This window comes from Poecilia latipinna, unplaced genomic scaffold (genome assembly GCF_001443285.1).
Source record: "Poecilia latipinna isolate Pla-1442-1.1 unplaced genomic scaffold, P_latipinna-1.0 Scaffold180, whole genome shotgun sequence".
In the NCBI taxonomy this organism is placed as follows: Eukaryota; Metazoa; Chordata; class Actinopteri; order Cyprinodontiformes; family Poeciliidae; genus Poecilia; species Poecilia latipinna.
This window is the reverse complement of record NW_015112796.1, coordinates 274,306-296,815: the sequence shown is the minus strand read 5'-3', so window position 1 is coordinate 296,815 and position 22,510 is coordinate 274,306. Positions and strand designations below refer to the sequence as shown.

Below are 22,510 nucleotides of genomic sequence, written 5' to 3'. Positions count from 1 at the left end.
GCAATATATATCGTATCGTGAGCAGAATATCATGTATCGTATCGTGAGATTATTGTATCACTACAGCCCTATTTGGAACTCAAAATTCTAGACTTTTTTGCCCGAACCATATCCAAGTGCCAGAAAGTTTCAATGACATCATACTCGGGCGTGGAAGTTGACTTATTCATTTATTTACTTATTGGGCGTAGATATGTAGAAAGCTATTTAAGGAAAACTGCATTGTTTTAAGCGTGAGGCATGTCTGCATTTTAATTTGTGTGCAGGAGAGTGAGGGAGAGCGAGACTTTCAGCAGGTAACGGGAAGGCTGAAGAGGGTACAGGAATGCTGCTGTGTTTCATCCATTTGTTGCTTCGATCAGCAAATGCTTCAAACTTTTGGTCTTTAAAATGTGAACTCCATTATTGTGTTTAAAGACATGAGTAAAACCAGCAAATACTGGCTTTCAGACACACATGATCTGATATCACATCTGATCCCAATGTAATTAGTGACAGCTCGGGGCGTTCCTAACATCATTTGATCTTATTGGCGGCTGTTTAACTATGCTCAGATGTTTAGCAATAGAACAAAGAAAAGTTTCTGATCTCACCAACGATTTTTCTGAATTTAGCTGCAACATTAATTAAACTGAGCATTTCTGCAATATGAAAGTCAGCTTCCAGCCAGCATGGTATGAAGTGCTTAGTAACATTAAAGCTTGTTGTGGCAGAGCTTTTTCTCTCTTTCAGTCTGACTTCCTTTCACACAGACTGTGGTGTCATCGCTGAAAACAGGCTTTGAAAAGTTTCGTCAGACTCAAAACGTTGGCACCGGCAGAGAGCCCCTGCAGCCTCGAGCCACATGCTCTGGCAGATTTTCTCTCCAACTCAGGGGGCTGAGTTATTTTTGTGAGGAGCATGCCGAGAGAGCGCAGCTGGTTGTGTTAATGTTGCTAAATTTATATTAAAATACGCAGATGCTTACGGCGTCATCAGCGTTCATGGCTTTTTTTTTTCTCTCTTTCTTTTGTTAAAATAAAAATTATTTGTAATGTGAAATTTCACCAATTCTGCAGGATTCTTCACTTTTATGTAATTGTAAAGCTTTTAGGGAAGTTCCTCTGTTTAAGAGGAAGTGTGTTTTCACACATTCGATTTTATATTATTGTCATACATGCATAACAATTTATGCCGTCCGACGGCTCGTTTTGGGATATATCAGCTTTTCATGCATGAAGCAGGATTGCAGTTGATATTCAGAAACTTATTCGTCCAGCACAAGCAAATGTAGAGGGAAAAAAAATATCAAAGCCAAAAACTGTCAGAAAACCCCTACACTATCCATTTTTATTTGTCTACCCCACATGTTGCGCTTCGGCAGCATTTTGGGTCATAAACAAGCTCATGTTCCAGCCAACTGTGGCATGTGAAGCTCATGTCGTCCTCCTTCTTCCTTTTTGTTTAATTTTAGCGGTTTGTGGGTCAGCGAAATGCCATCTGCCACATTAGTTCTTCCTCTCTTATAAAAAAAAAAAAAAAAAAAAAAAACCCCGTTGTCACGCCCGACAGCCACTAATCAGCTTAGCAGCAGAGGCGATGTGGCGTTTGTTCAACGGCATGAAGCTTCCGGGCAAAACGCTTGGCGTTTCTAAACCTCTGCGTTTCGGAAAAAGGAGAAATGTTTGTTTTTTTTTCTACTAATGGGGAGGAATAGTAATGTAAATGTAATTGCAGGTGTTTCCCAATTAATTAGATCATCCTCAAAGAAATTATTAATTTACAGAAAATCACATGTAGCTTCATCAGAGACATCCATCAAGCATTTATTTCTCATAATTTAAAAAATAAAAACATTACAGCATATCAGTAAAATTGCTTTTCAACACAGAAGTGTTTGTTTCAAAAGTTTATGTGCAGCGTGTGCATTTAATTATTAGCTGGTCCTTTTGCATGAATTGCTGCGTCAGTGCAGCGTGGCATGGAGGTGACTGCGGCGCTGCTGAGGTTTTAAAGAAGGTTTGATGGCGATCTGAAGTTTGCGTTGTTGGGTCTGGTGTCGCTAATTTTCAGCTGCAAACTTCTTGGTAGCTTCTCTATGAGGTTGTTAGCACCATTTTCAGGCCAGGCAGACAGTGACACCATGTTCGCTGGAGCAGATATCGTTGCTTTTTTGGCAGTGTGGTAAGACACTGATTCCTGGTGGAAGATTAAATCTCCATGAAGCTTGTCAGCAGAAGGAAGCGGGAAGCGCTCTGAGAGTTCCTGGCAGACGGATGCAGCGCTCTGGGAACAGCCAGCTTCTTTGGCGTAGCTTCCTCGTGGAAGGTGTCGGTGACTTTCCTGCTGGATCACTGTCAGCCTAGCAGTCATCAGCCCCATTATGTCTAGTCATCATTTCTAATTTTAAAAATCCTTTTTTTTTTTTTTTTTTTTTGTATTGCTTGTGTGCAATCTGACTTTCTGTGAAACTGAATTTGGCGTTTGCATTAGCTGTAATCAATAATCATCAAAATGGACAGAATGGACACACACTATGCTTGGAATGCAGCATAGTGTGTGTGAAGGTGACGTTTTGCCTAAAATTGAATTTCTGAGATAACTAAGCTATTCAGTGAGCGTTCTAATCTACTGAGATGCTTTGATTTGTCTGGATAAGGATGTAAAGTGTGAAGCAGATACGAGAGGTGGAAAACGCTCATCAGTTTTTCTGTGGATTTCTTTGAAGTTTCAGTTCAGATAGTAATTTCACATTTCATTTGACTTCTTAGGAAAGACTATCACCATTTTTGAGAGCTTTAGAGTGGATATCGGTGTCGTCTCTGTGGCCTAATGTCTTTTCTCCCCCTTTTCCTTTCACAGCGATGTTACGAGCACAAACAGTACAGAAATGGGCTCAAGTTCTGCAAACAGATCCTGTCCAACTCCAAATTTGCAGAACACGGAGGTAAGAAAAGTATCGTCTGATAGAAATTTTCCCCCTCGCCGCTTTCTTCACTCTTTGCCGTGTCGTATTCCTGCTGCAGAGACGCTGGCAATGAAGGGCTTGACCCTCAACTGCCTGGGGAAGAAGGAGGAGGCCTACGACCTGGTGAGGAGAGGCCTTCGCAACGACCTCAAGAGCCACGTCTGTATCCTAACTCGAGGCGCGTTCGGTCTCTACGCTGTGTGTTATGCAACAGAACCGCTGGGTTGAATTCGTCTTGCAGCGCATCCTGTCAACACGGCTCAGCTTCGGCCTCTCCTGTCATTCTGAGGCCGGTGTAAAATCTGTGCACCCTCTGCGCAGATGAGGGTTACCTCAGCAACACCCCATCTCTGAGCGGGCTCGCTGGTATCTCTGTAGGCTCAGTCTGCTCTTATCTCGAGTAAGTAGCTGCGTGTGGAGTGAACCAAAAGGAACCGCCTGCTCATAAATCAAGTGTGAGCTTTCAGGGAGCAAATGCTTGGCAGCAAAGTCCCTTAATTAATGTGATCTGTTGCAGTGATTTAGTCGATTTAACGGGGTTTGTTTTATCAATTCACCAGGTATTATTACTTCATATCATTGCATGGTTTAGTCTGTTTGAATTATTTATTCTCATCAGTGACTTTTTGTTTTGACCGTCAAGTTTTACTGATTTTAAAATTATTGGTTCACTGATAGTCTGGATAAAAGTCGATTCTGTATTTACAAACTTTATTCCTCAGGGTTGCCTAACTCTTCTTTCTACATTCCTTTCTTAATTTCTATACACTTGCTTCCATCTTTTCTTCTTTGCTGCCTTATTTTCTTGGTCTCCTCGTTTGTTACTCATTTAAATTCCCCTTATGTCTTTCCTTCCTTCCTGGTTTTATTCCAAAAATGTAAAAGCTGAATTTAAACCCTGATTCAATAACAGTTCCAAAGTGACTTTTTGGTGCTTTTTGACAGTTATACTTAAAAAAAAAATGGACTGAAAACTTGTGAAAAGTATTGAAATTGGACCTGAAAAATGTGTTGGGACAGTGCTGACCTAAAGGCTGTGCTTTGACAGGCCCACTGCCCTGACCAGAGCTCCCTGATGCGTACAGTTTGTCTCCTGGCCTCAGACGCTTTGGACGAACAATGTGTGCTCTTTCCTTAACTCTCCCCCGATACGCAGGCTGGCACGTCTACGGTTTACTGCAGCGCTCCGACAAGAAGTACGACGAGGCCATCAAGTGTTACCGCAACGCTTTGAAGTGGGATAAGGACAACCTGCAGATCCTCAGAGATCTGTCGCTGCTGCAGATCCAGATGAGGGACCTGGAGGGATACAGGGTGAGGCGGACCGGCCAAATCAAATCCTCTTGAGCCCAGCTAGCCCTGTTGTGAGAAATAAGCTGGGAAAATGTTTGACCTTTGGCTTGAGTTAAAAAAAGAGAAAGGAAAAAAAACTCAATTGTCGGCAAAGAAAGATTGTTTGTGATTACGCACAGATTGATTCGTCACTATGCCTCAGGCCCTTCAAGACTTCAGTGTGTTAGTCCTCACATTTCACGATTATCTCAGCCTGGGATTCACATCTAGTGAGTGAACAGAGTGCAGAGATAAATGTTTTGGTTGAAGGGATTAAAAATATGAATGAAATTGTAAAAAGCTTCTCTCAAAAAGGCTTTAGAGCAAACCAGCATCATGGCCATCATGACTCAGCAAAACGCTCCACTCTACAGCAGGGGTCAGCAACCTTTTCCATTCAAAGAGCCACTTTTTCCCCTGGCTGCTGCAAAATAAAAGTCAAATGGAGTGTCAAAAAACAAACATTGTTTTTGAATATATTTCTTCATAAAATGTTTTCTTATGAAAGTGAACAAAATTAAACTACAGTGTGTTTTTGTTTTCAAATTTTAGAACCAATTCTGTTACAAACGATTTTGTAGAATGAAGTGAGCCTTTTCTATAAATATGGAAAATGAAGGTAGATGGGTAGCATGCTTACTTTTAAACGCCTATTGTAGAAATTACTTATGAAAAAACTTCTGTAATTATTATTTCTTGTTGTGCAATCAAAAACATTTTATTTTGGTTTTTAAGAACCACGGTGGACAAACTGGCACAAAACCCCTTTTTCCACTCCCTGCTCTTTTCCTCCTCCAAATATCAAATAATTTCACGTATCAGAACTCAAAGTTGAAGAAGACATAACTATGTTCTTTGTTTCTGTAGGAGACGAGGTACCAGCTCCTGCAGCTGCGCCCCGCCCAGCGGGCCTCTTGGATCGGATACGCCATCGCCTATCACCTTCTTGAAGATTACGAAATGGCTGCAAAAATCATTGAAGAGCTCAGGAAAACACAGCAGGAGAGATGCAGTGAAGGCTGTGTGAACGAGGCGCCGCTCTGTAAGATGAGAACAGTTTGCTGGCGGATTTTGTCATGCTGTTGTTTGACAGCTGCCGTTTAATTCACACAAGAGGCTTTTTTTTTTTTTTTTCCTGCTTAAATACCAGACTCTGAAATCTGACCAGCAGTGGAGCTTTACCCTCTTTGTCTGATGAGATTAGCCTGCTTCCTGCCTTTGTGCCCTCGTTTGTAGCACGACAAGCAGACGCCGTTATAAACTTGTTCGCAGTTTCCTGTCCGGCGCAAAGGCAGCCAGCGGCTTCCACGGGTTTCCATAGGTCAGAAAAACTCACGTAGGCCTTTCCCTGCCTGTTTCCGCCCAGACGTCTCCGGACAAGGTGGACTACGAGTACAGCGAGCTGCTGCTGTACCAGAACCAGGTGCTGAGAGAGGCCGGTCTGTACAAGGAGGCCCTCGATCATCTGTCCAACTACGAGAAGCAGATCTGCGACAAACTTGCCGTGGAGGAGACGCGAGGTGAGTCTCCGCCCTGCCTCGCAAAAAGTATCCACACTTTCAGCTTGCAGCAGAAGGTGCTCCGATCGGGTGAGGCCGTGGGTGCAACATGGTGGTGGCAGCATCATGCTGTGGGGATGTTTTTGTGTGTTTGAATTCCAGTCACTTTGTTCCACTGTGGACCAACAGCAGCTACTGGTTTGGGTTTTGCTGCCCAACATGAGGAGCAAGCGAGTATGACAGGCCGTTTTTACATTTAATTTAAAATGTAGCTGTCCCATCTGAGTCATAAATATTTGAAATAAGGAATTTGTCCGGGTTCAGAAGGACGGCGGTGTCAAATATCTCTGCAATAAAGCGTCAAATAATTCCTCGATTAATTATCATTTTCTTAATTTGCACTGTTCCCACTGTACTGTTTACAGCGAGTTCAGCAATATTGAAAAAACTTTAAGCATTTCTACCAGTTTTTAACTCTGCTCGGTTTGGAACATTGTTTCACATTTTCTCCTACTTAAATATAAGATCAAATGAATCTGGTGTTCCAGGATTGAATCTGCCCACCTTGATTTACAAGATGTACAATATTATTACTAAATATTCAGCTCTATGATGTTGGATTGCTTTGGATCATTATTTCGCATCCCTCTCAAACAGAGTTCGTTTAAACAGGAACATGTGGTGCAACTTAAATAACCGTCTGCTGCGAAACATGTAACTGTGTGGAAAAAAAGTAAATGGTTATTTGTTTTTCACATTTTCAAGGAAAACCTACAGCTAATTTATTCAGTCCAGTAAAAATTGACAGTGTTAGTAGAGAAACTACAATCATTTTAATGTTCAGCATGAGAAATAAAATCTGGTCTTCTCAGCTTTGGCTGACAGATATTTAGTCAAAAGCCCAATAATGGAGGCGTGGCCGACCCCAGTCATGAAGAGGCGGCGTCCTGCGTGATTTGCACTTTTACAGCATGACGGCATGGAACATGTTTCTGATATAATTAGTAATTTGCGCTGAGCTGAACTGTGTTGTTCCTGCAGGAGAGTTGCTGTTGAAGTTGGAGCGTCTGGACGAAGCCACAGAGGTCTACAGGCGTCTGCAGGAGAGAAACCCGGAGAACTGGTCCTACTACCACGGCCTGGAGAAAGCCCTGAAACCCAGTAGGATTAACCTGGGAGCTGAACATGATAGTTAATCACACTGGTTTTAGTGTGACGCAGCTAAATTTAGTTTCTTTCATCAGGCAGCGTTGAGGAAAGACTCAAGATCTATGAAGAAACCTGGGAGAAGTTTCCTAAGGGGCTGGTTCCTCGAAGGCTGCCGCTCAACTTCCTCTCAGGTACGTCTAGTAACGCACCGACTTTTGCTTGAACTAGATCATTTTAGAGACTCTCTAAAGTGCTTTCTAGTGTTACTGATTCCTTCTTTTTTTTTCTTTTTGAAAACTGAATTTTTCTTTATGTGCAGGTGAGAAGTTCAGGGAGTGCCTGGATAGATACCTGAGGATGAACTTCAGTAAAGGCTGCCCGCCTGTCTTCACCACGCTCAAATCGCTGTACGGTGACAAAGAAAAGGTGAGATATTGCAGCAAGAGATGAAATTATTGTGAAACTGAAAGGATTAAAAGAAACATGATTCATTTTTCCCTCTGCCATTGAGATCACCTTGGTTCTTTCTCTTCTCAGGTGGCAATTGTAGAGGAATTAGTGGTCAGCTATGAAACGTCGTTGAAAAGCTGTCGAATGTTCAGCCAGAATGGTAAGCGGGAAATAATTTAGTTAATAAATTTCATGCCCTTGACAAAAAACGTGCATTAAGACGTTTTCGCTTGCTGCAGATGACGGTAAGGAGGAGCCTCCCACCACGCTGCTCTGGGTGCAGTACTTCCTTGCTCAGCACTACGACATGATCGGCCAGCAGACCCTGGCTCTCGAACACATCAACACCGCCATCGAGAGCACGCCCACGCTCATCGAACTCTTCCTCATCAAAGCCAAGATTTACAAGGTAGCAAAACGTCACGCCACACGTCTGGGAGAGTGTGTGTGTGTGTGCGCACGCTTCAGTCGAGGGCTGCTCTGTTGCCCCGCGTGACCGTCTTCTTCCCTGACGCAGCACGCTGGGAACATCAGAGAGGCGGCTCAGTGGATGGACGAGGCCCAGGCTCTGGACACCGCCGACCGGTTCATCAACTCAAAGTGTGCCAAGTACATGCTGAAGGCGGGCATGATCAAAGAGGCGGAGGAAATGTGCTCCAAGTTCACACGGGTGAGAAATGTCAAGAGCTTGCTGGTGTGTTGCAGACGTGTTTAGTCATTAGTTTTTCTCCAAATGTGAGCTGAGAAGCTCACTACTCGATGGCTTTGCCTCTGTTAAGACAATGGATGTAATTATTATATTTTTCTAAAAAGGTTGCTGGAGGATCAAAAGTGCTTTGAATATAAAGTGTTTTTTCTTTTCTGTTGAAGTTATAGTGTGGTGGTGATTAGGGTTGAAGTGATTAATCAGATTAATTGTGATGAATTGATTATTGCAATAATCATCAACTAAATTAGTAATCAGTTGCTATCTGGAGTGTAGACTCCTTAAAAAATAGCCATTTGCTGTTCAGAGCAGTAGGAAATCCAAAACTACAAAAATACATACATTTTGCTTTTAAGAACTCTTCAATGCGCCTTTATTTTTAATTTGATTAATTGCCAGAATAACTGATCATTAAATAATCGTTAGTTGCAGCCCTAATTGGATAACCCTATTGAAAAGCTGCTCTTTGTGTTGTACCAGCTTTACTTTGGATGTTCTCCCAGAGTGAACTGAGTTACAGCTGCCTGTGTTTCTCGTGTTCCCCCAGGAGGGGGCGTCAGCGGTGGAGAACCTGAACGAGATGCAGTGCATGTGGTTCCAGACCGAATGTGCGCTCGCCTACAAAGCCATGAACAAGTTTGGAGAAGCCCTGAAGAAGTGTCACGAGATCGAGAGGGTTAGTCTTTACTTCACCTGCTTCCTGCCGCTCCGTCGAGCGTCACTCCTCTGTTTGAGCTAAAACTCTTCTTCGTTGCTCTGGCCAGCATTTTGTGGAGATCACAGACGACCAGTTCGACTTCCACACCTACTGCATGAGGAAGATGACGCTACGCTCCTACGTGGACCTCCTGAAGCTGGAGGATGTTCTCCGCATGCATCCGTTCTACTACAAGGCCGCCACCACGGCGATCCAGATTTACCTGAGCCTCCATGACAATCCCCTGACGGACGACAGCAAAGAGCTGCAGGCGGACACCGGTGAGGAAAAAAAAATAAAAAATCAGGCCGAGATCATTGTTCACACTCATTCTTTCAGTTTAGCAAACAAAGGCTGAAAATGTTTGATTCAGCTTTAAGTTCCTCTTTGCGCCTTTTATTCTCCAGCCAACCTGTCTGATAAAGAGCTGAAGAAGCTGAGGAACAAACAGCGAAGAGCCCAGAAGAAGGCGCAGCTGGAGGAAGAGAAGAAGAACGCAGAGAAGGAGAAGCAGCTGAAGAACCAGAAGAAGAAGAAGGAGGATGACGACGAGGAAATCGGAGGGCCAAAAGAGGAGCTCATTCCCGAGAAACTGGTCAAGGTTGGTGACGGAACATAAAGGGAGCAGATTATCAGAAACCGATGGAGATATTAACGCGATTATTGGTTCTGTCCTTTTGCAGGTAGAAAGTCCGCTGGAGGAAGCAGTCAAGTTCCTGACGCCGCTGAAGCACCTGGTTAAAGACAAGATTGAGACGCACCTGTTGGCCTTTGAGATTTACTTCAGGAAAGGTTGGCTAGCTGCCTTTTCTCCTCCTCCGACTTTAAAAGCTTGTTCTCTTTTTCACCCTTTGCTAATCTGTGCTCTCCTTGTAGAAAAATCCCTGTTGATGCTCCAGTCGGTGAAGAGAGCCCTCAGCATCGATCCGGACCACCCGTGGCTTCACCAGTGTCTGGTGCGCTTCTTTAAAGGAGGTAAGGCCCAGTTTCTAGTTCTGTTTTGCTTCGTAGCGAACACTTCTCCTCCTCTACAATGACCATCATGTCTCGTCTTCTGTCTTCCTTCAGTTTCGGAAAGCAAGGAGCTGCCGGACGTGGTCAGGACGGTGCTGAAGCAGGAAATCACCCGGCTGTTTGGAGACAGCAACGCTAAGAGCTTCAACCAGGCCTACCTCACCAAGCACTCTGACTCCATACCACACCGACTGGCTGGTGAGCAAATGTCATGACATTAGAACCAGTTTGATCATGTCATTTAGTAACAATGCTGCTCCCTCGTGGTTCTTTATTGAATTGTAAGCCGGTCGTTGTGTCCTTTTCGTTGCCGCTTGGCTCAATGTGCAAAAGATGTCAGAGTGAAACCTAAACTTAGTTCAGGACTCTCGTCTTTGATCTAAAATATGCTTCTTGCAAAAATATTTTTCTACTTTAAGGCGAAACTTAGACAAGTATCCGTAGCGTCATCGGTGAGGGGAGCATATTGCAGAATCAAATATTATTCCACTTCATGCGAGTTTGTTCACTGCACCGACTCTACAAAGTTTAAAACTCGGCTCAATGCAGGAGAAGCAGCTGCTCTGTTTTACAAACATGGCGTTGCATTCCCTCAAAGTTACGTTGTCTTCGTCCTGCAGCTGCTAAGATGATGGTGTATCTGGACTCGTCAACGGAAACGAAAGCAGCAGAACTGGCCGCATCACTGGACGAGTCGCTCAACAACAGAACTATACAAGTACGCATTCACTTGGTTCCAGATAAGATTCTACTTTTGATATCTTTCAGTAACACTACTTACACTGTCACTCTACTAATTTAGGTAGTTTCTAATAATTTTTTTTAAAGATTTTTATTTTATTCATTTATTACTCAAAAAATTTTGCATAAGAAGAAGCAAGACTAGCATTTTAGCGTTTTTTGTTGTTTTTTTTTTTTTTTTTGGCTCAAAATAAATGCAACCCTGAACAATTTGGAGCTGCTTCCTCATTTCTCCCGTGTCCGTCTCTTCCTTTGAAACACAGACCTGCACAGAAGTCCTGGATTGTCTTCGGAGCGGCTCGCTGGGAGACTGTAAAGAACACGCGGAGACCTACCGTGCCGAGTGTCACAAGCTTTACCCTTACACGTTAGCTTTCATGCCTCCCGGCTACGAGGAGAACACAAAGATGGCGAACGGAGACGTTTCCACAGAAACGGAGGAGCTAGCCAACGAGATGTGAGTGCCGCAGAAGAGCAGCGCATAAGAAAAGGAGTTGGGCTGAGCACAGAGCCTTGTGGTACGCCAGGCAGACATTTTTTTTTCTTTCTTTCTTTTTTTTTTTTTTTTTTTTAAAGAGCCAGAAACAGGAAGCAAAAGGCGGTTTCGGTCCTCTGGCTCAGCTTAATCTGGTCTGACCTGGCATGGCTTGGCTCTCTCCCATGTGGGTGAACTTCAGGACTGTGTGGGTGTGTGTGCCGAGTGCGTGCGTATGTATTTGTCGGTCAAAAGGGGGGGAAAAAGAGGAAGATGGTGGAGCAAACATTTTACTTTTTAACAGTCTGCAACCAAGTTGAACTTGAAAATAAATAGTCATCGTGAAACAGATGGGTGAAACTGTGACACAGAGACACAGATTGCTGGTTTTGGCTCGGGTCGTTGAATTTACAGCCACTTGAGTTGGAACTCCAAATAAACATCTATAGCATAACTGTGTTCCCTTGTTTTAAAAAGAATATCTCATTTATATGGAAACGAGACACAGCCGTCGCTCTATGATGTGGGACGGAGCGGATCTGGTCTCCGGTCTGCAGCCAGCTGAACAGGACATCCAGCGGCTGCAGGCGCATCTGTATCCGCTCTAAAACTCACTTCAGCGTCTGCGGAGAGTTGGGAGAAAGAGCCCGATCCCCCGCGGAGACACGGCAACGTGTGGACAGTTTTCCATCAGAATGTGCTTCCTTCACCGCTCCGGGTTCAACTTGGGAACATTTAATCCCGTCTGATCTTTTTTGGAGAGCACCTTGTAGCACAGAATAAAAGCTGTAAAAGATTGTGTTGCGCTCTGTTTCCAATACACTGCTACTGTGTTGTTGCTTTTTTTTTTTCTCCCCTACATGGTTATGACAGAGATGGGTAAACCTAAGCAATACCATAGTCACCTTCCTGTCCATACAAAGGGTCAGTGGAACCACGAACGCTAATCGGGCTTTGATACATTTGTGGATCCACTGATCCTGCAAGCAGAGGCCCGTGTGTAGTTGTTGTTGTTGCAGTTAGAAATGGTTTTATCTGCATGTCAGCGCTCTGTTGAAAAGAAAATGAGCATTTTTAACGCGTCCTTCAGAGGGACCTCGTACCTGAAGTGGCTCTCGGAACGGTCAGAGATCAGCATTGAAGCCTGTTGAGGGAAGGTGTCGCAACACAATTTTACCTCTTCTGTTCCCCTCAGTTTCAGGAACTTTTCTTCCCCTTTTTCCTCTCATTCGGGTTCTAATGTGAAAGATGAAATCTGAGGTGGTGATGTATGATATCTCTGGATTTTTGTATTAAAAACAAAAGAAAAAAAATCAGAGTTTTTGTGCATCTTTCGCTGCCTTCTATTGTAAATCTAGATTCTCTGAAAAGCTTTGATAGACTTTTCTCACTTTTGAAATGCTCAGATGACAAAACGAACCGCTTGTACTTTAAATAGATTTGACACACAAAAAAGTGCTTCTACTTTGGACGGGAGGATAAACTAATGTGATGCAGAAACTTTGAACATTCTTGAAGGTGAATCTGTTTCCTGTAGAGGTCGCTGCGGAGTCGGTGTCACTGTTCAATAAACAAAGAACTCATGAAATGCTTGTTTTGTGACGACTTAAATGAAATCACTCCACATTACGATGAACGCGACATTGAAATAGTCCATAACCACATGGCTAAATGTGAGAATAAATACAAATCTAAATTATGTTCGTCATTCTGTATTCATTTAACTAGTTGTAACCTTTTTTTCAGTCCTACGCCAGTAGGCGGCGTTAACACTGCGAGGGGATTGCAGTGTGCAGCGTAACCAATCACTGAAATCGATCGTAACCGATCGTAACGATCAGCGTAACCAAGTCTGATTGGTTACGCTGATCGTTACGATCGGTTACGATCGATTTCAGTTATTTGATGATGGATTGTAGTGAATCACAGGCGTCAAACTCCAGTCCTCAAGGGCCGGTTGTCCTGCAGTTCTTAGATGTGCCACAGGTACAAAAAAACCGGAATGAAATGGCTTCATTACCTTCACCTTGTGTGGATCAGTTCTCCAGAGCCCTGCTAATGACCTAATTATTCTACTCAGGTGTGGTGCAGCAGAGGCACATCTAAAAGTTGGTTATATTCCAAATGAGATGAACACTTAAAATTGTCGATCGTGATTCAGCAATATTTATTTACTTACTTATCATTTTTTGAAGTGCCACTTCCTTTGGAAAGCTTTTGCACACACTCGGGTTGTCTGTTGTCTGTGTGCTTATGTGAAACGTGTTAAGAAAAGGAATTCAAAACTTCGCCCCATCAATCAACATGTCAGGTCTCGATGTCTGTGTCCGATGAACTCTCCGCCCTCTGGCTCCTCCGATAAATCAAACGCAGATGTTGAAGCAAAGACGGCCCACTTCCCCTCTTCTGTCACCCACGCGGTCGTCCAGCGCCGTGGAGTGAGGCTGAGCAGCTTTTGGTCAAAAAAGGACGGACCTGATTAAAGGGAAGCTTTTGTCCCAGAATCACTGGAGTCACAGAGTTTGGATCCGGGTTCATGGAGTCTTCTCTTGAGTTCTCCAGCTCTCTGGGCAGCGTGTCCTCCCTGATTAGCCGCTGTCGGACCTTCAAGGTGCTGGTGATTGGAGACTCCGGCGTGGGGAAGACCTGCCTGACGCACCGACTGTGCGCCGGGGAGTTCCTCCGCAGGACTGAGGCCACGATCGGGGTGGACTTCCGCGAGAGAGCGCTGGAAGTTGATGGAGAGAAAATAAAAGTAAGAGGAGACTTTTTTTTTGTTTTGTTAAGATACTCGTTTTAAGTTAAAATCACCCGAAGGCGGTGCAGACATGTACAATGTGCCAAAACGTTCTCCTCCTTTTTTTTACGCAAGGCATAGATCGTTCTCAAGCTAAAACATTTTTGGTATTTTCTTCCTCTTTTTCATGGAGCTGTTGCTTGTTCTCAGCTGAGCAGCAAATTCCCAGGATGGCAGAAAATGAGCCGGACTTTCTGTGTCTGCAGCTTATAAATCACTGCGTGGAAAAGTAATTTTAGTGGTGCGTGTGTGTGAGAACCTCACCAGTGCATCTAATTTGTTGTGATTCTCAACAATGTGATTTGTTGAGAAGCTGCAGACATGGCAATAAGCTCTCCATAAAAATAATTTTAAAAACAATGTGTGTGGGTGTTTGGTTGGTTGGTTTCCTGAGTGTTTTGAAATTGACACATGACAGAGGAAGTGTCTAACTTTTCTGCTCTATGCCGTTCGGAGGAGATGGTTTGATTCCCCCCCTCTGGTCTCTGATGGGAGGAGTGTCGTGTTGCTCAATAGCAAAACTCATCTGCCTTAGATTCAAGATGTCATGGTGATTTTTATTTTATCGTTAAAAAAAACAACTTTGCATTTGATGTGATGGGTAAACACAAGCTGGAGTGTTATTAGGAAGGGAAGGAAAAGGATGCATATGTTTTTGTTTCGTTTTTTCAAATGCTTGCATCCAGTGCTTTGTAAAACCACACAGCAGCTACAGCTGTAAGCTTTGACGCATGTCTTTGCTTTGCAGATCAAAAGACTATTTGTGCCCATTCTTTGCAAAAACATCTGATTTTATCGAACATCTACAAACATCGGTTTCGATGGGAGTTGTTGCTTTGTTTCTTCATATGGAATATTCCTTTCAAGTAAACATAGGTTGATTGGCGTTTGATCTTTCCTGTCAAAATCAGGAGATTTCTGTCAAAATATTCAAATATATGCCGTTAACACATCATGCTACAACAAAATGTATATAAAAAAAAAACATTAGTCAGCTTAGTAATTGGGAAAGCGCAAATCTGAAGCTTGTGAAAACCAGACACACGCCTGACATGGACGACGTTTCATGAATCACCTTCAAAAAGTGATTCATGAGGAGAATAATTGGGCTTAACGAGTTGCCATAGATGAGTGAGACAGGGTTGGTCTGAGGAAGCACACAGTATAATGTCATCGGTGTTTGCAGGTTGCATCTCAGTAAATTAGAATATGGGTTCCGATGAGGCTCGTCTCTCGAATTAAACGTACCTTTTGAAAACAACGGCCTCTAACGGGAAAGTCACTGTGAAAATGAGGCTTGAAAACATCGGAGTGTGTTTAATTTATATGATGCGTTTCAGCTGAAATGAGCCACTGAGGTAAATAAATGAACTTTTTAATATTCTTGCAGCCTGTACAGGTCTGAGGAGCAACTTATTAAATCAGGCCTTTGTGCCAACTTATAAAATTGGGAATCTGATGGAGATGATGCAAAACTTTGCTAATTATATGTACAATGTTAGTCCAATTAATACGTCCCTCTGTGGTTAAACATGGCGGCATCATTCTGTGGGGAAGTTTTATTGTTCAAATCAGGATCAAGGAAAACAAGACAAGAAATGTTAAAGTAAAGCTTAGTAAATTATAAGCCCAATGGCAGAGTATATACTTTAAAAATTAAAGTTTGGTGGAGATTAAACATTTTTGAGTGAGAGTAACTTTCAGAGGAAAAGTTTGCTAAGCTTGTGGCGTTATACCAAAGAAAACCCAAGACTGATTGTTCAATTAGAAAACGATTACAGCTCATAATACTGTATTGGATCAGTCATTTACTTGACATCCAGATCTTTCTCCTGTCTGTCCTGCTGGTGAGGAACGTAGCGCTGCAATCTGCTCCAAGTCCAAACAGGATGATGTGGACATTTTGGATCGAATGTCTAAGTCTGTACCACACTCATTGATTGAGACGACCATGTTCAAGCAAAAAGAGATGGACTTTGAGTCCTGCTAATTCTCTTCGGACTCATCTGATGTCCTGGTGTGAAACGGACCTGTCCAGCCGCTCATCCTGCTGCTGAGTCAATTTTAAAGTACTAAGAAGAAAAGAAAGAAAGAAACGTCTCGTTTCAAAATATTGACCTGAATGTTCTCCAGGTCGAAGTCAACGTGTTTTTCTTTCCTTTGCTCGCCATCAGAAACGACGCGCTCTTATTTCTCCGAATGACGCCATCTTTTCTTTGCTTCTGTTCTGCCTGTTTGGAGCCAATTCAACATGCGATTGCTTTTCCTCCGTTTGCCTTCAGTCTCATTCATTTCCCCCTTCTTTTTTTTTTTAAATGTTTTTGTCTCTGCCACCTAACTTTGAGAAAAGGCCACATCTCGGTTCTGTACTCAATTCCCTGTTTCTCATTTTGCATCCCGCCGATCAGCTCCAGCTGTGGGACACGGCAGGACAGGAGCGCTTCCGGAAGTCCATGGTGCAGCACTATTATCGGAACGTCCACGCAGTGCTGTTTGTTTACGACGTCACCTGTCCGGCCAGTTTTGATGGGCTGACCGCCTGGGTGGAAGAGTGTCGGCAGAACTCTCTGGGTCATGAAATACCCAAGTAAGTTGAAGTAAAAGCACTGAAGTTTAATGCAAAACAGAAACTTTTAGAAATAAATCAGCTTCGTGGTGGCAATACAAATAATATTATGAGGAATTATAATTTTTTTATCAGTTAAAGATGAGATGCAAGAGCTTGTTTAATAATTCTTAAAAATGCCTGGTTTATTTTTGCATCAGCCCAGAAGTTGGCATAACTGTGCACAAACAGTGAATAGATTTGATTTTTTTTTTTTTTTTGCTTTAATACAAACGATGAACTTTAAAGTCTTGAAGTATAACAGTGTTAACTTTTATGATGGCGTTAACGGTTTCTGGTTTTGCTTTGAATGTTCTTGTGATCTCTGTGTGCTGCTGCCAGTTTCTTTTGCAAAGTAACTTTTTAATCTCAATGGGATTTTCCTGGTGAAATAAATGTTTAAATAAAAGAACTCACTCAGCATCAACTATATTGAGGCAAGGCTCCATAATAATAATAATAAAAATTTAAAAAAAAACTAAGTTTCAAAATTACCTTTTGCAAAACTTGATATGAAATGATTTCTCATTGCTGTCAGCCATTAAATAAGAAACAGGAACTGATCTTGGATATATCCTTTGTCTATTGTCTTTTTGTTTGAATTAAAATCTGATTTTTATTAGTAATTTTAATATTTACTCCTCTACAATAAACAAATCCAATTCCTTTTAGTCTAATAGGTGCAGTTCAGCTGTTGGTTTAGACAACATGATTAGTTAAAACTGGTTGATCTGCATAAGACGTCAAGTTTCCCCAAAACAAAGCCTGCAGGAAGCTTGCAATTTGAAAAATGTCCCAAGTGCAAAGCCCTGTGGAGCTCCACAGTGACGCGTTCCATTTGTTACCTTTCTCCTCAGGTTCCTCATTGGGAATAAGAGCGACCTCCGTGATGCCGGCAGAACCGACAGCCATGTGAGCCAGGAGCTGGCGATGAACTTCGCCAAGGCTCGTGGGATGGTTTTCTTTGAGACTTCTGCCAAGGACCTGCCTAAGAAACGCTTAAACGGACACCGAGATGAAGGAGAGGAGCTGCTTCGGCGGAGTGAAGTGGAGGACATTGTCACTGCCGTCGGGACGATGCTGAAGAGACACAAGACACTAGTGGCTAACTCTCCAGCGTACAGCGGATCTTTTAAAGTTCACAGGAGAAAGCGGGAAAAGGAGCCGTGGAGTTGCTGCTGAGACCGGTTCCGATTCCCTCTGCACTCCACCCCTCCAAGTTGAAACTGTGACTCTATGGCTTTTTAATATGAGCATCTAAATGTAAAAATTCACCTTGTGATTCATTTTGACCAATGCCAAATGTTTTTTGTAAGAGCTTTGATTTTCATAATGATGTATTCCTTGAAATTTTTCTGTATATTTGTGATCTTATTGTTTCAAAATAAAAGACTGTTGATTCAAACATCCTTGAGCCTTCAGCACAGTGATGTTTGTTCTCGGCCTGTTGTCTCACTGGGAATGTCCGCTATCTGGGACCGTTTTCCCACTCCGACTCTTTCCCTTCAGACACTGCCAATGGAGACTCCAGTTCTTCAGGTTGTTCCAGGTCAAAATATGGAGAACATAATTTTTGAAAGATCAATGACTTGTACAATTTTTATGTTTTTATATTTGTTGCACTGGTGCAGCTTGAGCTTAAATAAAAGCCTGACAAGTCGACTTGTTGTTGACCTTTTATTTTTCAAATTTCAACGTACTTCAGAAATGGCTTTTATTCCGGCTCCACCAGTTTTCCCCTGACCACCAGCTCAATTACTGAAATCTGTTTTTATTCCTTAACGCGGCAAAACATTCACCAGTCAGACTTCTACCTTTTCCACCCTGTAAAAAAGACAAACGCAGGTCCTCACATTCACTTTAAGGTTACAATCAGATGAGGTTATGGACAGAGTCTTGAATGCATAAGTGGCATAATATATTTTTTGCTCAAAATGTTTTACGTTTTAGCAGCACAGACTTTGTGTCTGCATGTAACTGTTAAACTGAGTTTTCGCAAGTGTGTGTGACATTTGGGAAGTTTTGTTTGTTTTCCATGATTTTGTGTCAGAGGATCCTGTGGTCAAAAAGGTGACCTTAAGGAATGTAAATATTTCTGTGAAGTGCGCAATTAACAATCCGGAGGGTTGATGGTGTGACGGCATCCTCGTATGTTGAACATGTTCACCAAAGAGCTGCAAGCTGAAAGGTTTTAGGCCGGTCCGGCTGTGATTTCTTTACTCTTGATATGAAACATCCATCAGTTGACACGCTGTAACAATAACATGTTTTTATGACGCTCCTCTGACCGTTTCCCATTCAGCATTTCATCCTGGAGGAACAAACTTCACAACGATCACACTGCGTTCTTATGCGTGACCCCGATGTGTGTTTGTGTGGAAAAAGTGCATCACATGTGTTTCTGTGATGATGTGTGTAATCGGTGATTCATAGCTGGTCACATGAGGGACACACACACACAGCAGAGTGTGTGGGTGTGTATGTGTGTGTGCCCCGCACTGGTGCAACATTCACCAGTCAAACGTTAGAAGTCTCACTGTGAACTCAAAGAAGACGATAATCGAAGGGACGACGGCAGGCTTTTCTGGAGAATACCATGAAAACAGTAAAGATGTTTGTGCTGAAGATGCAAAATGTGTTTGGTTTTTTTTTTGTTTGTTTGTTTTTTAAAGTAATTTATAACAGAAAACTTAGTTCATGTCTCTTAAGAAAAAAAAAACTTTAGTCATCCTTTGGAAACTATGCTGAGATTGTGCTACAATCTCAAGATGGACTAACATTTATTAGTCCATCTTCCTCAGTTACATCCACATGTTTATGTTCAGAGGCAGGACATCAGATCTCTCCTTTTGTGGTGCTGTTATGTCATGATCACATATAAAAACAGGAACATTGTGATTTTGCAAAAAAATTTGATGTCATAGTGAGATCATCATTGCCGTCTCACGCGGGGACTTGCATTTTAAAATGTAATCTTTCTTTATTTTTCATACATTAAATGCACAAACTGAAATTCTACTTCACATATATATACAGTACCTTGCGAGAGCTTTTATGCTTGATCTTTTTGACACTTTGTCATGTCAACTAATCTAAATGCATTTTATTAGAGCTTCATGTGAACCGACACAGCATGTGGGTTCAGAAAGATGTAGCAGACGGTTTAAAGCAAGGCCAGGTCATAAAACATTATTCTTACCTTATCTAGAAAGGGGAAGAATATGGCACCACAAACCTATCTGCTGATCCCTTTGCTCAGTGAGATCCTGTGATCATTTCTAAGCTCTATGTAAATGTGTCTCCAGTTAAACAACGCAAAGAGATTATTTCAGAACTGTAGGTTCACCAGATCCATTATAATTGACGTGACTTGTAAACGATCTCTGTTCGGATGTTTGTCATTGAGTAAACTCAGACTTCCTTTTTTTTTTTTGCAACCGTTACAAAAAAAAAAAAGTCACAATCAATTGTTCTCCAAGGCTTCTGAAGGTTTTTCTACGAACATTTTTCTTTTTTAAACTTTCATTTGAACTACTTTGGATTATGTAAGAAATAAGGAAACAGTTGAATTCGTGTTTGTTTACATTCATTAAATTCCGAATGACATTTGTGCGGGTGAGACGCATCTACTTTTCAAGAAATATTTATGTAAAGCATCATAAATAAAATTTGTTACAATAAAAAAAACGTTTTAAAAAGAAAAAGAAATGGAATAGTTAAAATCAATGTATCGAAGTGGGCAGAATAAATAATAAAAAAAAGCAAGAAAAGGTTTGAAAGAGACAAAAAAATCACCTCTCACTGATATTGCTGAAGCAATGATTATTTGTGGCCTGTGCGCCTCTTCTTCCTCTTCTTCGCCTCCCTCCATTCGGTTTGGACTTTGTCTCTGACATCAGTGTTTCACATCAATACTCTGGCACCGTTTGCTTCGTTGTGCAACTCCAGTCCGCTCTTTCCGTGCAGACGGTTTGGTCTGTAATCCGTTTGAAACGCAGCCTGCGGGCTGTCTGAACCTTCTCACCCTCACACATGCAGACGGATCGTAAAGACAGATCACTTCCATCAGTCTGTTCGGTGACTATTACATGAGATTTAAGAATTCAGCTTAACATCTGCAGAAACACACATTCCTACTTCCAAGAAGATTGCTTTTCTTTTTTCCCCTTGTCCATTTGTAGTTTGAGATTGTCACCTGCAGGGGGCGTTCTTTTTGTTTCGGAGTGGGTGCTGGTGTGCTCTTTATCCCGAGCATTGCACAGGAGGAGAGCGCTGCTCGTCATTTATCTCCAAAGAGCGACTGGAGGCAGACGCGTCGTTCCACCTGCTGCTGAAAAGACATCAACATGTTCTGCAGACGGGCATTGCAGAGAGTCGGGCCGCTGGCACGGTGGCTTCTGAGGCCCATATCCAAGAGCAGTATGTTGTTTATTTACCACTGTCTGGTATTTAGTCTAATTATCAATCATCATTGGAACTGGTGTTCTTTAAAAGAAGTCGGGGGAACAAGCTTGATGTGTTTTCGTCATTGGGGGGGAAACGGCGGGAGTAACTTTTAAAAGTGTGATTTAAAAAAAAAAGTGATTATTACTAGCTATATCAGTTTTTTAAGGTTATTTTGGAAGAGAGAATCTTAGCTGGTTTTTAATGTGCAGAGTCTGAGTGAAGGAGGTGTGTCCTGGATGGGGAACACGCAGTTCTTACATGCATGTCAGAGGTTTGCAGCTAAAACTCTTGAACTGTGGATAAAATGTTTCAAACCGTTTCCATATATTGGTTAGTATTTTAAATTTTTTTTTTGTTAAATTGGTGTCATTTTCAAATATATATATATATATATATATATATATATATATATATTGTGAACTATCTTCTGTAGTATCAGTCCAAATATGGGAATCATGCAACAGTGATGGGACTTTTAACACTGTGCACCATTAGCATGTCTCATTCCATGTCTCAAGCATTTTGGAAGCGTTGGAGTTGAACTGTTCTCTTGTTCTTTTTTATATCTTTCTGCGTGCATGCTTCCCCTGATCGTCCTTTGCATTTGGAGTTTGAGCTTGTGGAATCTGTCCTGAGGGCGAGGGGCAGCTTTAATTTCCTGTTTCAGAAAATCCCTGCAAATCTGGCTGGAAAACTATTATTGTGTGACTTTCTGATTTAAACAAAGAGAGCAGAGCTGGATGCAGGAAGCTACTGTCCTTGCAGGCTGTTTTCTGCCTGACGTGCGTTCATTTTTACATGCAGCTTGAACTTGAGGAATCCACAGGGATTAACTGATTACCTGTATAAATAACCTGCGCATGGAGCTGCTGTGTCATGGGTATTAGAGCAGGAAGAAGGACAGATGGCTACAAAAGCATCCACGACTAGGCAATATGAGTAAACTTTACTAGGAAAGCCGTGCACAAAAATGGAAACCCTGAGCTTTAAATCCAGCAGAGCTAGAACAATAACCATCTCAACATGACTGATTTTTCCTCTTTTGCTAAATGTGGAGCAAGAAAAACAAAACAGCTTAGTTTTCCAATTCCTGAATCTGTTGCTCAAGTAAGATTCTCTGTTGTTTTGGTGAGTTCAGGATGAACTCTCCTTCATCTAAAAATGTCACATAGATTCGGACTGCCTGGCTCGACAAGAGCAGGAGTCACCCAGCATCCTTTCGTGGTAACTTTAATGCGTGTGCAGCACTTTTTGCAAAAAGTGGTTTTTACTACCAAAAAGCAAAACAAGCTAATCAGATTTTGTTTATAGAGCACACACTAAAATGGAATGAAGAGCTTTTACAGGCGTTCAGACAAACATGCCAACAACGCTGAAGAATCGCAAAAAACATAAAATAAATTGTGTATTACTAATAAGAAACAGAACAGAAAATAGATGATCACATGTAAGAGATTTTAAAATCTAAAGTGATACTGAAAACAACATAAAAGATAAATAATAGTAAAGACCCGACGATCAAATTGAAAATGCAAAACAACAAAGCAAAGACAAACTCTGACGTTCCTGTACGGAAAGTAAAAAAATAAAATAAAATAAGGTGCAACTCTGAAAGTCGAAATGAAAGTCAGGCTAAAAAGAAAACATTAGCC

At 42.0% G+C, this 22,510-nt stretch overlaps 3 protein-coding genes across 3 annotated transcripts in view; all 3 read left to right on the top strand.

Moving 5' to 3' along the window:
- The window catches only part of naa15b (N-alpha-acetyltransferase 15, NatA auxiliary subunit b), a 17,473-nt gene extending 6,372 nt beyond the window's left edge, over positions 1-11,101 (top strand). Inside the window, exons 2-20 of the mRNA XM_015030380.1 lie at positions 2,842-2,926; positions 3,006-3,110; positions 4,104-4,261; positions 5,147-5,281; positions 5,646-5,799; positions 6,820-6,939; positions 7,023-7,118; positions 7,247-7,353; positions 7,465-7,537; positions 7,617-7,786; positions 7,895-8,047; positions 8,631-8,759; positions 8,848-9,061; positions 9,188-9,381; positions 9,464-9,572; positions 9,657-9,755; positions 9,849-9,992; positions 10,415-10,512; positions 10,799-11,101. Of these exons, the coding sequence (XP_014885866.1) occupies positions 2,842-2,926; positions 3,006-3,110; positions 4,104-4,261; positions 5,147-5,281; positions 5,646-5,799; positions 6,820-6,939; positions 7,023-7,118; positions 7,247-7,353; positions 7,465-7,537; positions 7,617-7,786; positions 7,895-8,047; positions 8,631-8,759; positions 8,848-9,061; positions 9,188-9,381; positions 9,464-9,572; positions 9,657-9,755; positions 9,849-9,992; positions 10,415-10,512; positions 10,799-10,996 (2,541 nt within the window). The 3' untranslated portion in view covers positions 10,997-11,101. The remainder of the gene's footprint in view (positions 1-2,841; positions 2,927-3,005; positions 3,111-4,103; positions 4,262-5,146; positions 5,282-5,645; positions 5,800-6,819; positions 6,940-7,022; positions 7,119-7,246; positions 7,354-7,464; positions 7,538-7,616; positions 7,787-7,894; positions 8,048-8,630; positions 8,760-8,847; positions 9,062-9,187; positions 9,382-9,463; positions 9,573-9,656; positions 9,756-9,848; positions 9,993-10,414; positions 10,513-10,798) is intronic.
- Positions 11,102-13,365: 2,264 nt separating this feature from the next.
- Positions 13,366-17,821, top strand: LOC106946196 (ras-related protein Rab-33B-like). Its single transcript, XM_015030382.1, has 3 exons — positions 13,366-13,765; positions 16,216-16,394; positions 17,270-17,821. Exons 1-3 carry the CDS (start codon positions 13,547-13,549, stop codon positions 17,592-17,594), a joined length of 723 nt encoding a protein of 240 aa, XP_014885868.1. The 5' UTR covers positions 13,366-13,546; the 3' UTR covers positions 17,595-17,821.
- A 2,778-nt stretch (positions 17,822-20,599) lies between these two features.
- The window catches only part of LOC106946195 (fibrous sheath CABYR-binding protein-like), a 15,998-nt gene continuing 14,087 nt past the window's right edge, over positions 20,600-22,510 (top strand). Inside the window, exon 1 of the mRNA XM_015030381.1 lies at positions 20,600-20,831. Within this exon, the coding sequence (XP_014885867.1) occupies positions 20,759-20,831 (73 nt within the window). The 5' untranslated portion in view covers positions 20,600-20,758. The remainder of the gene's footprint in view (positions 20,832-22,510) is intronic.